General features: G+C 42.5%; 1 protein-coding gene across 2 annotated transcripts in view; it reads left to right on the top strand.

Annotated features, from left to right (window-relative positions):
• Nucleotides 1-14,435, top strand: part of chtf18 (CTF18, chromosome transmission fidelity factor 18 homolog (S. cerevisiae)) — a 52,982-nt gene that overhangs the window by 6,740 nt on the left and 31,807 nt on the right. The window contains exons 6-17 of one of the 2 annotated variants that reach the window (XM_017304684.2): nt 50-99; nt 178-316; nt 399-623; nt 704-801; nt 887-1,010; nt 1,082-1,218; nt 2,260-2,353; nt 2,439-2,537; nt 2,626-2,756; nt 9,257-9,371; nt 9,466-9,690; nt 9,799-9,948. In XM_017304684.2, the coding sequence (XP_017160173.2) occupies nt 50-99; nt 178-316; nt 399-623; nt 704-801; nt 887-1,010; nt 1,082-1,218; nt 2,260-2,353; nt 2,439-2,537; nt 2,626-2,756; nt 9,257-9,371; nt 9,466-9,690; nt 9,799-9,948 (1,587 nt within the window). Of the gene's footprint in view, nt 1-49; nt 100-174; nt 317-398; nt 624-703; nt 802-886; nt 1,011-1,081; nt 1,219-2,259; nt 2,354-2,438; nt 2,538-2,625; nt 2,757-9,256; nt 9,372-9,465; nt 9,691-9,798; nt 9,949-14,435 lie in introns of both variants that reach the window. The other variant, XM_008405941.3, reaches the window with a different exon arrangement.

Below are 14,435 nucleotides of genomic sequence, written 5' to 3'. Positions count from 1 at the left end.
TGAAGCACTCTAAACAGCTGCTTTGATTTATTTTTTATTATTCCTACAGTGTCACCAGCAGGTTGTTGAGTCACAGCGTCTTACTGAGCTGCTGGTCAGGTAACTCGCTTGCCTTTCTGTCACATGAACACTCAGAGGAGAAATGGATGTTGTAACTGCTGTCTTCTCCTGCAGCAGTCTAAACGATGCATTTACTGACTCTGGAAACACTGAGGACCAGGAGAACGAGGATCCCCCAGGTGCCGAGGGACAAACATCCCAACTGTGGGTGGAGAGATTCTCACCGCGTCACTACACAGAGCTCCTCAGTGATGATGTAAGCGCTCCCAATTCATTCTGTGTGGTCATCTCTTCTCAGGTTTCAGGGGCTCATGCTGCTATTTGCTCTCTCCTTCCAGTTCACTAACCGGTGTCTGCTGAAGTGGCTGAAGCTGTGGGACAACGTGGTGTTTGGAAGGGAGAGGAAATCCCGCCCTGTTCGCTCCGACAGACAATCAGCCAATCAGATTCCATTCAAACTCAACCAGGGAAGTCAGAATCCAAACCGCTTCAAGAGCAAAATGGAGATGACTGAGGAAATCCTGGAGGCTGAACTGGACCAGTACAAACGACCCAAATACCGGGTAGACACTCAGCAGCTGCACCATTGCCATGGTTTCCATCATATGAACTTGGAACATGACTCATTTGTTTGTCCCTCTAGGTGGCGCTACTGTCTGGACCTCCCGGTTTAGGGAAGACTACCTTGGCTCATGTCATAGCAAAGCATGCTGGGTACAATGTGGTGGAAATCAATGCCAGGTCAGACCTTCTGCAGTCACTACTCAACATTATCAGAGTTAAACAAAAAGCTTAATCCTGATCTGAGTGCTCTTTGTTCCCTTAGCGATGATCGGAGTGCAGAGGTCTTCCAGAAACGCATCGACGCGGCAACTCAGATGAAGTCGGTTCTAGGAGCCAACGAGAGGCCCAACTGCCTGATTATTGACGAGATTGACGGAGCGCCGGCGGTAACGGCCTGAGGCTGCGCTGAGAGATGCTGGTGACTCAGAGCGGGTCTAAACATTACCTTCTTCTGCAGGCGGCCATCAACATCCTGTTATCAGTGCTGAACAGGAAAGACACACACGGTGGGGACACTGGGACAGAGGCGGCCAAGAAGAAAAAGAAGAAGGAGTCTGTACTGCTTCGCCCAATCATCTGCATCTGTAACGACCTGTAAGATAAACAATGACATTTAACAGCAAAGTATCCTTCTGGAATTGTAGCATTGCTCCATAGCAGACCAACGCCTCATCCCAGCTGTTCAGCACGGTGCTGGAGGAGTGATGGTGTGGGCTGGCTTTGCTGCTGCAGGACCTGACTGCCTGTTTTTATACAAACACTTTGTAGAGGAAAAAGTGTTTGTATTTCATATAAAGTCTGTTATCCCGACAACTGAATTTGGCACCAACTGTGTCACAGGCAGACATTAATTTTTTTGGAGTTTGGTTAATTACATGTATTTTGTAATTAATGTTTGTTTGTTTAGAGCTGTGCCTGTCTATAAATAGGCTGACCTTTAGGATACCGTCATTCTCTTCGCTCTCTCCACCACCTTTGTTTATTTTGTTAGTTATTGTTTTTGTAATTTTGGCCCGGTGGGACTGGTTGTCCTGTTTTGACTTCTTTTGTTTGCAGTAGGTTCTTTTTGGACTGTTTTTGCCTCAGTCTGGGAGCACAGGGGCTTCGATGGCCCTGTGTTCTGTTGGCCCCCTGCTGTACTTTTTGTTCATGTTGATCAGCAGGTCCACTTATCTGTTTATACTTTAGGGTTTTGCTTTTGTTTGGACATGGGAAGTGAGTGCATCTAATTTTTTTTTCCTCACAGAAAGTAAAAAGCAGCTGAACCAACAAAATTTCAAGAGAGTATTTAAATAAAAAGAATGTTTGAACCCTCATGTTTCAGGTTTTGCCCTTTTTGGACATGACAAACAAATGCTTTAAGATATAGCTACTGGTCTTAATGGGGTGTATTTAGTTTTTTCACATTGATTTTCATTTTAGCTTGATTTTAAGAAATATTGATGGTGATGAATCTGTTCTGCATTTCTGTACAGCGGAGGTTAGATTTGTTTAATATCTAGAACTAAGTAAAGAACAGACTCATTTCATCATGACCGAGATCACACATCCTCAGAACTAACTGAGGGATTCTTTCTGTTTCACATCAGTTCCTGTCCAATTTCTACATATTTCAGCTTTTTCCCCTTCTTTTAGTTATGTTCCTGCTCTCAGACCTCTCAGACAACAAGCTTTTCTTCTGGCTTTCCCACAAACTCAGCCTTCTCGCCTCTCTCAGAGATTGGCAGAGGTCAGTATTTAAACATGTAAACACTCACATGAAGAGACAAGTTTTAAAGCTCAAACTTTCCTCTTCTTTCTTTTTTCTCTCCCAGATCTCCACGCTGCAGGGCCTGAAAGCAGACACAGGTGCTCTGATGTGCTTGTGTGAGAAGACGGATAATGACATCCGCTCTTGCATCAACACACTACAGGTGCCTGGTGATTTTCTGAAGAAACCCCTTATTTGTCTGTCTTGCATTGCATCATATCATATTTAGCATATGGCTCCTGTCTGGGCAGTTCCTGCATGGGCGTGGCTTGAAGCAGCTGGACTCCAGAATCATCCAGAGCGTCTCTGTTGGGCAGAAGGACCAGAACAAAGGCTTGTTCTATCTGTGGCAGGAGATCTTCCAGTTACCACGTACTAAACGGTAAACTGTGTGTACAGTGAATAGTGGTGTTGTCAGATAACTGTAGCCATGTGGAAGCCTAGAGGAGAACCTGCAGAAGAGCGTGAGATCTTCCTGGTTTGGGGATCTTTGACTGCATTTACCTTTGGATTGATACAGCAGCTCCAAAGAACATGAATCAAAACATTGGTTAAAATATTAGCAATAGTTCAAATAAAATACAGAAAATGATTAAATAATAAATTAAAGGGGCAGTACTATGTGTTTTACAGGCATATTTTAGTGCCATTTTGTAGCACAATCAAGTATACTATCTTCAGTTGTTAAAAAAACTACATATATATATATATATATATATATATATATATATATATATATACACACACACACAGGGCCCCCTCTCCCCCAGTGTATTATAAGCCTGGCGGCCCGCCATGCTTTACTAGCCCCGCTACCAGGCTAAATGTTGCTTGTTTAACCTTTCTAGGGGGGAAAAAAAAATAGTTTTTTTTTTTTTTTTTTTTTTTTTAAAGCTGGGCTGCAAGCGTCTCCTTATCTCTTAGCATTTCACTAGCAGAACAGATTTATTCCTAAAGGATAGGTTTATAATAGATAGGTTTATAGTTTATGCATTTAAAGCCAGCAGCGCGCGGACCAATCAGCGCACAGCTGGCGCCTCTGCGCTTTGAATCGCGCGCTGCCGCTGCTTTACTTCAGCGCGGCTCGCGCGCCTCCTTTCACTCAAACTGGACACAGACTGACCTGTATGGATATTTACATCAACCTACTGTGAGGAATTCTGATCCTTTGGAGAACTCTGGGTAAGAGTTTAAAGCCCGCCGCGTTAGCTCTGGTTGCGCAGCTCAATGTGAACCGCAGGAATAACTTGTAGCGAATTCAGAGGTCGCGTAGTGGAGCGGTGAGAATGATTTATCTTTGTGAACGAACAATTATATGCGGTGTTTCCATCTCAACGCGCTGCCCAGCCTGTGGCTCTGTGTCCGTCTTCCCTGTAAAGTTTATGGTCCCGGTTGGCCGGAGCGTTAGTGGATAACGAGCAGCGCTAACCTCATCATGCAGGTTCAGCCCGCTGAGGAGCTTTCGCGCTCTTCTCGGAGTCACGCATCACGCTCATTTTATATTGTTTTATTATTATTTTTCCGGTTACACGATGCATCAAACCATATCAAATGCGTTGTCTACTTAGAGTTAATATGCGCGGCCACACGGAGATCTGAGAAACTCGTCCCATAAACTCGACCAACCAGAATAGTTTCTGTGACGCTTATTAAAAACTCAAGACACGAAATGGAAGAACTACTCAAGCCACATTAGCAGCATTGAATGAAATCTCCCGTTTGTTGGGCATCTCTGCGTAGTGCAGCAGATTACCTCATCATGCAGGGCCGGTCCAAGGCTGTATGAGGCCTGGAGCAGAATCTGACTTAGGGGCCCCTTTTGTTGCTAAAAAATATCAGCACCTCTAACAGGTTCTGTGTTAGATTGAGTGAAAAATGGGAGAAGGGAATAGTTTAATTGGCCAGCCTAAAAAGCAATAAGTTATTATCGCAGTTTACTCATTTGTATTTGTAAATTCAAAGATTAAACTCACATCATCAGATTGTTGCTACGGTTACAAAACAATCTAACTATGAATATTGTTCTTTGAAGTTTTACTAAGTAAACTTGCCAGCTCCTTAAAATCTTGTATATAAAATGTTAAACAATTTAAAATCTTTTAATTTATATACCGTATTTTCCGCACTATAAGACGCACCTAAAAACCTTCAATTTCCTCAAAAGCCGACAGTGCGTCTTATAATCCGGTGCTCCTTATATATGGACCAATATTGAGCCACAACAGGTCTAGCAACTACGGTAAGCAGCCGCCGACTTCATTTTCGCCCGTAGAAGAAGAAGCACGCTGTGCATGCTGGGATAGTTGTCAGAACGCTGGTTTGTTAATAAAGTTTGACTTACCTATCTACCTACCGACCTGATAATCAGGTCGTTTGCAGATCATTTAGCAACACTTTCTCCACCAACATGCTGTGTGCGAATGGAGAAGGGTGACTATTGTCTGGCCACGCCCCGGCCCAGTCGTAGAAGGCTCTCCTCAAAGACCGGAGTCGGACTGTTTTGTTGACATTGTTTATGTCAACAAAGTGTCTTTAGATATTCATCTGGATTGCTTCGATTAGGGTTACCAAGGGACCAGCTCCTATACATTTAAAGCCAGGGGGGCGGCGGGGGAAGAGAGACAGAGACTGCGGCGGCAGCGTGTCGGTTGGTCTGTGTTACCCAGAAAGCAGTTGGGCACAATATCGCAACACCAACACCGTGAGTGAAACAATGACAAGTGTTACATTTATGTATCTGTGATCTGTTTTAAAATATTAGGGCTTCAGGGACCCTGGGGGCCTGATGGACCTGCTGACATAATTTGGATTATTCAGAAGTGCAAATTTGTTGTTTTTAGACTAGTTGTGGGTTTAAATAGCATTTCACTAGAAATCTTTTCCCGTAACATATATTACACAGTAATACTTTTACATTTCCTGTCAACTTAACATTTTAACATCTTGGATTCAGGAAGAGCAGTGTGGTTTTCGTCCTGGTCGTGGAACACTAGACCAGCTCTGCACCCTCAGCAGGGTCCTGTGGGGTGCATGGGAGTTCGCCCAACCAGTCTACATGTGTTTTGTGGACTTGGAGAAGGCGTTCTACCGTGTCCCTTGGGGGGCCTTAAGGGGGGTACTCCGGGAGTATGGGGTACCGGGCCCTTTGATACGGGCTGTCAGGTCCCTGTATGACCGGTGTCAGAGTCTGGTCTGCATTGCCGGCAGTAAGTTGGGCTCGTTTCTGGTGAGAGTTGGACTCCGCCAAGGCTGCCCTTTGTCACCGATTCTGTTCATTACTTTTATGGACAGAATTTCTAGGCGCAGCCGAGGTGTTGAGGGGATCCGTTTTGGTGGCCTTAGGATCGCGTCTCTGCTTTTTGCGGATGATGTGGTCCTGTTGGCTTCATCGGAACGTGATCTGCAGCTCTCACTGGAGCGGTTCGCGGCCGAGTGTGAAGCGGCCGGGATGAGGCTCAGTGCCTCCAAATCTGAGGCCATGGTCTTGAGCCGGAAAAGGGTAGAGTGCCTTCTCCGGGTCAGGGGGGTCGTCCTGCCTCAAGTGGAGGAGTTTAAGTATCTGGGGATCTAGTTCACGAATGAGGGAAGAAGGGAGCAGGAGATCGACAGGCGGATTGGTGCAGCGTCTGCCATGAAGTGGGCGCTGTACAGGTCCGTCGTGGTGAAAAGGGAGCTGAGTCAAAAAGCGATGCTCTCGATTTACCGGTCGATCTACGTTCCCACCTTCATCTATGGTCATAAGCTTTGGATAAGCGGAAGAAAATGGATGGATGGGTTAACATCTGTTAAAACAAAAACACACCAGTGGGCCGCCTCAATGCCCCGACCACAGGGCTTAGCAAGTTTTCTGGGGTAAACCCTGTATATATATATGTATATATATAATATGACTTAAAAGAAACTTTACTTCCTGATTTAATTCGTTGAAATTGAGCCCCTGTCTCTTTAAAAACTCTTACTCTTCCTGAAGATCTGCCTTCAGGAGTTCATCACAATATTGCTCCTTTATTGACCCTTTAACAATGTTTTTTCCTGCGTTTCACTGAGAACTAGCTCTTTTAATGAGCTCAGCAGACTACCAGTTGTTTGCTAATTGCTGCTGGCTAGTCTGAAGGAGCTGAGTGGGGGAGTCATGGCGAAAGCCTGCTCTGTGAGGCAGAAGCTCTGAAGCTTGGAAAATAAAGCTACAAGGAGGAGCTGTGCTTCAAAGGCAGAGCTAGGTCTACCCAGCCATTTTGCACAGCTGAATGGTTGCCATGGAGATAAAAGGATTTCTCAAACCTGCATAAAAGAATCAAAGCAACACTCCAGGTGTGATTTTGATGAGAGAATAACATTACAAGATGATGCACAGCTCAAAAATCAATTTTGCAAGATACTCTTTAAATACTTTGAGATTAATGAACTGTTGTTTTGTGGCTTTACATAACTTCCATTAAAGATTAAGGAAGTAACTTATGTAAAAAAATGTTTTTTACACATTTGTTAAAATTATCACCATGTTGTGGCATTTCACTGTGACATGTTATGCATGTAACTACTGCTCCATGAATAAGAGAGTCAAGGTACAACATAGAGTACAGGACATACTTTTATCGCAGAGCAGCCATCAGACCTGAAGTATTGCTGTGAAACTGTCAATGCAGCAGAAAGAGCAGTGAGTCACAGAAGGGATTGTCACATCCAGACAATAAAACAGAACAAAAGTGTGTGGTGAAGACCATCTGACTGCAGCACAGATATTAACCCAGGATGCCGCCACAAGAGTGGTTGAGCATTCTCTCACACCATGTGGTCAAGAGAGGCCTTTACTGTTGTGAGAGAAATAATCGACTCATGGAGTGAATGAGAGAGCTTCTAGCTATATTGGCAAAACACACAAACAGCAAGCACCTCAATTATTCAAATGTCTGGGTTGCTCCTGTTAAGTTGTAAGTAGAATACTGCGTATGTGTTAGATGTAAGGAAATGGGAGGCGGGGCTAGAGCTGTAGTTTTTTCATTCTGTTGTGTGAGGAGCGCGGGAGTGCATGTTAACTGTTAATGGCAACCATTAAAGTGTGGATGCTAACATCAGCAGTGTGATTATTGAATCAACACTGGTGGCAGAGGATGGTTGCTGCTGGAAATTACAAAGTTCCCCCACCGTTCGACGAGAAGACGCCTTACAAAAGTTGGAAAAATGAGATTGAAATCTGGAGACTTGTTACTGACTTAGACAAAAAGAAGTAGGCCCTAGCGGTTACCCTGTCGCTATCAGGAAGAGCAAGAGAAAGCGCATTGGAAATCGCTGCGGAACATCTCAACGACAATATAGGAATGAGCGTTCTTTTAAACAATAGCTGTTATATGCCAAAATAAATGGAAGCTGAACTCTATGGACATCAAAGCAGCTTTTTTGCAAGGGAAAGATTTTACACGGGATGTGTATCTTCGTTCACCTCAAGAGGCAGAGAGCGAAGAAATTGTATGGAAGCTAAATGTGTTTATGGTTTGGCAGATGCTTGCTTGTTCTGGTACAAGGTGAAAGGGTTAGGGTTGGATCAACTGTGTCAAAAGTTGATCCAACTGTCTTCTACTGGCAAGATGATTTCTGTAAGGTGACAGGAGTTCTTGCATGCCATGTAGATGACTTTGTATGTGGTGGTTCAGACATGCTTTCTTCAGCTATTATCCCCCAACTGAAAGCTGCTTTTCAAGTTGGACGAGAAGAACATAACAGCTTCCACTACATTGGAATGGAGGCTCATTCTCTGCAGGATGAAATCAGAGTACAACAGCGTGCATACATTAAAAACCTACAGCCCATTCCTATGGATCCCATCAGAGCACCACAGCGGGAGGCTCCATTAACAGACACTGAAGTGGACATGTTAAAATCCAAGATTGGACAGAGCAGACCTGACGTCATGTGTGACATATCCGTCTTGGCATCAAACACAAAACATGCTACAATTACAATTACACTGTGCAAACAAACTGATCAGAAAACTTCAATCTGAGGAAGTTACCCTCAGATTCCAATGCTTAGGAGACATCAAATACCACAAGCTAGTGGTGTTAAGCGATTCCTCAATGGGAATCCTCTCAGAGGGAGGGGACACAAGGAGGACATTTTGCCATGCTGATGAGAGAAGATGGAAAATTTTCACCCATATGCTGGCAACCCAGACGGATTAGGAGAGTGGTACGCACCATGTTAGCCAAGGAGACTTTGGCACTAGCAGATGGGATTGATAGTACTGTCTTTCTTACTACTCTCTATTCATTCACTCTCTGTTCATTATTAATAATCAGAATGGAAATTATCAAGCTAATTTTATTTATTATGCAATTAATTGATTTATTACTTATTGCGACAGTGTTGGGGAGCTGCTTCCTGTGTTTACATTTGGTTCTCGTGACCATAACTCATCTGACCAATAAACGGGCTGAATGCTTGTAGTGACTCATTCTTTGAGTTCTCTGCGGGAAAAGAAACCCAACAACCAGAAAAGTTATTCAGCAGCTGATTCAGGAGAAAATTGATCAACTATCGACATGTAAACAGAGAATGAAGCTATCAGCAGAAATCCTCAGACCGTCTGGAACATTTGTCCTCCTATTGTGTTAATCCTAGTGTTGGCATAATTGCTTTATGTATTATGCCAACACTATTACCATTCAGTGTTGGCATTTGAACATGAAATGTTACATTTAGTAAACACTACCAGGCTTTCCCTGTGAAATGTTTTTTTTCAATAGCTCTGTGTATTTTAGCAAATGTAAAATGTTAAGTGCAAACAAGCAGTCAGGGAATAATTCTTTGGCTGTAAATAGAAAGGTCTTTAGAATATTTTTCACATTAACTGGTTGCTGAGCAAAGTTGTCTTGTGTTGATCAGAAAACGTATTGGCAAAGGCTTTGAAGAGGCGCCTGGTTCAGGAAGTGGCTTTCAGAGGTTCCAGCACATTCTGCACCTCGCTTCATCAAGTGGACAATATGAAAAGATCTCTCAGGTAATAAACTCAATCAGCTTCACCAATGCTTTTTTTCTTTCTTTGCTCAATTTCTGCACAGATGACATTAAAGCAACTGTCCTCTTTTCTCCAGGGCCTCTACGATAACTATTTGTCAGTGAGAGTGAGGGACCCCAACCTGCAGAGTGTGTCCGAGGCTCTGGATTGGCTGATGTTCTCCGACAGGCTGAATCAAGTGATTCTGCATGGACAGAACTTCTCCTTGCTGAGATATCTGCCCTTCCTGTCTGTGATGTTTCACTTCCTGTTTGCCCACACGCATGTGCCCCGCATCAGCTATCCTCACAGCCACCAGGAGGTTACAGTCTTGTGCTTGAATATGACAAGTTTGATGAAAAAAAAAAGAGAGGTAAGTTTTGTGTTTGTAACAGAAACTCTGAAGCACTCCTGTTGGTGTCCTCTGCAGGCCACCACTCGCCTCCTCAGCAGCAGGAACGCTCTGTCCACCATGTTGGCCGACATCCCGGCAAGCATCAGATCCAGGATTGGCCAGCTCCACCTCACTTTAGATGTTCTGACGATGCTTCTTGACATCATCTGTCCAAAACTACGACCTGTACGTTAAATCATTTATTGTAACCCTACTTGAAGTTGAAAAAAAATATACCCATGTTAAAATGTTAGTAACTTTTTTCACCTTTTAATCTGGCATATATCCTGCACAGTTTAACCTAAAATGTTGCTGAGATTATTTTGGGTTTTTTCCAAACTCGAGTTTAAAGCATCAAGAACATCCTTGTCTGAAAGCTAAACATTATTCCAGAGGTATTTCAGAAAGTGTGTTCACATTTTTAGAATGCTGAAATGTTTCCATTCATCCATTGCCTTCCGCTTGTCTGAGATTGGTTCACAGGGGAACAGGTCCAGGAGGGAACCACAGACTTCCCTCAGGCATTCCCAACTGGACTTGCTCCTACACTACTGCATATAAACTGCATTTATTGTAATCAGGAGTGCTGCTAGGAATCTTGGGCCCCATGACAAAAAATGAAATTGGGCCCCTCCTGCGCACCTGCTGTTAGAGTTTCTTGAGTCTATCTGACCCATCAAAAGCGTCACAATTTTAAAGGCTTGCAACTGCCTTGTTTTCTTTGGTCCAATACTGATACTAGCACAATATTCATTGCAAGTGAAATTTACATGAAACGGTTCACATAAATTACAGCAAATAGGTTGCTTAAATTTTTAAAAAAATTAGTTTTAGTTTATTGAAATGTCTCTCCCCACCAGCAACAATCACAGGCAACGTGCAAAATATACATGAAGCAATCCAGACTTCTAAAAAATGCTCTGTAGTTGCATTTTGTTCAAGCTGCAGAATATAACTTAAATAAAAAAGTTTTTTAATATTTGTTAAAGCTGTCACCATGTCATGACATGGCAAACTGTTTCATAGTTTGCTATGAAACAGATATCAGTGAAAAGATCAATCTTTTCCACCTGCTCCCTGAGCTGCTACTGCTGTCCAAAGAAATGCACCGTTCTGACCAAAACCAACCAATCAGAACCAGGAGGACAGACTTAGCGCTGTCAATCAACCTCAGAAACTGTAGAGTACTCACTATTTAAATACAGAGACCAGAAGCCCAGAGGAAACTTCCGGATCAACATTGTTAGACTATTTTTCAGACTCCTGTTCTCCCAACCCAGAAATGGAATTAGATCAGAGAATACTTATGCCACTTTTCCACCGGCCAACCCGGCTCGGCTCGGCCCGGCCCGGCCCGGCCCGGCTCTGTTTCAAAGTGACCACGTTTCCACCGCCCTTCTCGGCTCTGTAGCAGGGTACCGCCTCCTGGTGGCGGGGGGGTGTAGCGCCCCGCCTCCAGGCTCTGAGCTGTGCTTCGTTACATGCGAGTTGTTGTTTTTCTGATACAAAAAAAGAAGAGAGAGCTGAGCTATTTTTTTATAGCCTGATTGCATTTTTCTGAGACTTCAAGAAAATGTGACAGTGGGAGGAATACTGCGATGTGGTGAGGAGGAGCTGATCTCCGCCCTGCAGCGGGAGGAAAGCAGGTGGCTCAGACGGTTCAGGTAAGCTAACGATGATTTTTGTATTAAACTACGATAAAACTTGTAATAGTGCCGAATATACATGAGCTAATGTTAGTCAGGGTGTTGCAAATAATTAAAAAATGTCAGAATTAATTCATAATATATTCCAATGTGTTTTCATGTTGGCAAACTGCCACAGCAGACCATCGTGGTTCTTCCTGCAGCCTTTGGGTTGTAGGATCTCATCATGTCCGTCTTCCTGCCAGTCGGTGTTGACCTTCAGGATGTCCAGAGACCTCCACCTTTCTGGAGCAGCAATCACATGAGCTCAATATGCTGATCAAACATTTCTGATAAAAAAAAGTGTGTCTGATGTTCTTACAGAGTTGAAGTGCATTGACAATCTGTTGTTTTTAACTTCTCAATACGTTTAATTATGATTCACCTGATGTCCAAGTTATACTGAGAACAAATAAATCTTTATTCCTTCTAATCTGACTGGTTCCTCTTCCATGATTTCACATTTTGAACTCTAAGAGTTAAAAGTTTAAACTCAGTCTTAATTATAATTAAGGTTACAGGTTTTGGACACATTTTCTCACTTTCTTAAATTGAAGATTTTGCAGGAAGACAGATAAACAGTGAGTGGATAGAATGATGATTATAAACTAGAAACTAACAAACATGATTTGTATTTTGGGTTCTTGTTAATAGCTGCCCTGATGATAATGTCAAAATGTTTGGTTTGCTGAATAATGTATTCAGTTTTGGATGGCTTCGTTGGTAATCTACAATGTTAAGTTCAATGAAATATTTATATAATGTAATGTTATTTTCACTCTGGCTAAAGCTCCTCACATTTTGGGAGGATTGTATTAGGAGCTTGTTATAAACTACAGTAAGTACAATAATGTGTGGAGTGAGCAGAAATAAAGAGACTTTGTTCACTGAGACACAACAACTTTAATTTTTCTTTTGTTTGTCTCAACTCTCCTTGTTGCTCTGCCATCTCTGCTGGTAGCTGCTTCCTGCTGAAGGATCCAGGTGTTCTGATGGTTCTCCATCATGTCAGCCAGTTTGCTCTCCTTCTGCTCCCTGGTAATCAGCTTATAGCACTTAAATGTAGATGAATAACAGTCACTAATGTGGACGTTACATACACATAAGGAATTATTTAAAACAGACATGTTGCTATATATATATATATATATATATATATATATATAATGTACACATACAACACTTTTTTTTTTACCATCCAGCCCGAATTATAAATAACTGGAATAGTTCTGCAAATTAAAGACAAAATGTAATTACTTGTAAGTTTTAGACCTATGCAGACATACAGCCATGGATAAAATACCACTATCGTTTCTTCAGGTTTATTGTTCATTCTACAATTAATAATTCATAACAAATTGATTAAGAACTGATATCTAGCCATTTTACAATAGGATGTCATATGACATTTTTTATTATCTCGCAATGGGGGAAACTCAGATGCAACAGCAAAATGAGAAACAATTGAAGCTCGTAGATTCACACAAAGATAAACAAATGATGGTAACATGCTGTACAATATTGAGTTATTTATTACTGTAATGTGCAACTGAGTGTCTTCAGAAAATGCGCATGTTGTGTTTGAGCAATAAAAATACAGCAGGCTTTGTGTTTTAAATGTCGTCCATGACTGTATGTATGCAACCTTAAATGTAGTAACAACCAGACGGATATATCTACAAACTGCTCACCTGGCTGGACAGCAGCAGCGGCGTTAGCTGCGTCTGAGTCGGTGTTCACCGAGGGGCTCCGAAGCGGCTAACGAGGCTTTCCATTCTCTCCACTACGGTCAGAAAAGCGACTCATTCCTTACGCTCCATCGAGCTGCCGCTGAATATTGAAATCCGAAGCAAAGAAAAAAGCCGGCATCTTTTAGTTCACGGCTTGTTTGTATCTTCCATCACTTCCGTGTTGCAGCGAGTTTCAAACGTTGCGCCTTCATTTTTCTTCTCTCTTCGCCTCGCTCTTCTGACCACGCCCTCGGCCAATCAGTGAACAGCAGCGAAGCTTGCGTCACCTACCAAACCCGGGCTGGCCCTGCTGACCCTGCTCTGAAGCAGGACCCAAAAAAGCAGCGCCAGCCCCGTTGAAAAGGCCGGTGGGAACACAAGGAAAGCGAGCCGAGCCGAACCGAGCCGGGCGGGCCGGTGGAAAAGGGGCATTAGTAACCTTGAAGAGGAGCACTTATTTTACATACTAAATCAACATTAGATTAGTTTTCTTTTGATCTCTTTCCTCTTTTTTTCTTTGGTTTATTTTGTTTGTATTTTCTTTTAATTCATGTAAATCACTATGAATGGCCTTGTTGCTGAAAATGTGCTATATAAATAAAATTACCATACCTCATTCACTTACTTCTAGATGGGCTAATGGAAGATTTTCTAAAGATTGTTTTGATTTCTGTGAGTAATAAACACGTAGTTTTTGTTGAGTAATTGTAAAGAAGTTATAGAGATGGGAAAAATCCCTAAAATGATGCTAACTAGATTGTCACTGGGCACAGTGTTGCTCACCTTTTACACTGGGACAGGGGTACGGAGTTCTGCTGATATGGTGGTTAGAGCTGCTGCTGACTGACTCATCTGTTAAGTGTGATAATAGATACAGGGACAAGTTAAATATATGAAAATGATGTTAAATTCTTTAATTCATTAAATGCTAGTGAAATGGAGGCAAATTGTAGTCTGTAGCTTAACTAACTATGCTAAATGGTTGATAATGTCAGTCTACTCACCTCTCTTGGAGAAAAACTGGGTCATAAATTGACACTTGTCTTTTCTCTCTTTTGAAAACCTGATTTTACTATTTTTCTAGGCAGCATATTAACTGCCACAGTTGCTCTTGTCTTCTACTGACTGCTGCTGAACACCGTCAAGTGTGCTAAGCTAGAACAAACCATTTCAGGCAGATACGCAGGGGGTTCAATGAAAATATAGATGAGTTTTGGTCTGGGAGGGGATATCATTTAATTTTTATTGATAAAGATAT

This window comes from Poecilia reticulata, chromosome 1 (genome assembly GCF_904066995.2).
Source record: "Poecilia reticulata chromosome 1, P_reticulata-male-v2, whole genome shotgun sequence".
NCBI lineage: Eukaryota > Metazoa > Chordata > Actinopteri > Cyprinodontiformes > Poeciliidae > Poecilia > Poecilia reticulata.
Note: the sequence above shows the minus strand (reverse complement) of the source record. Positions and strands in the feature narration are given on the sequence as shown.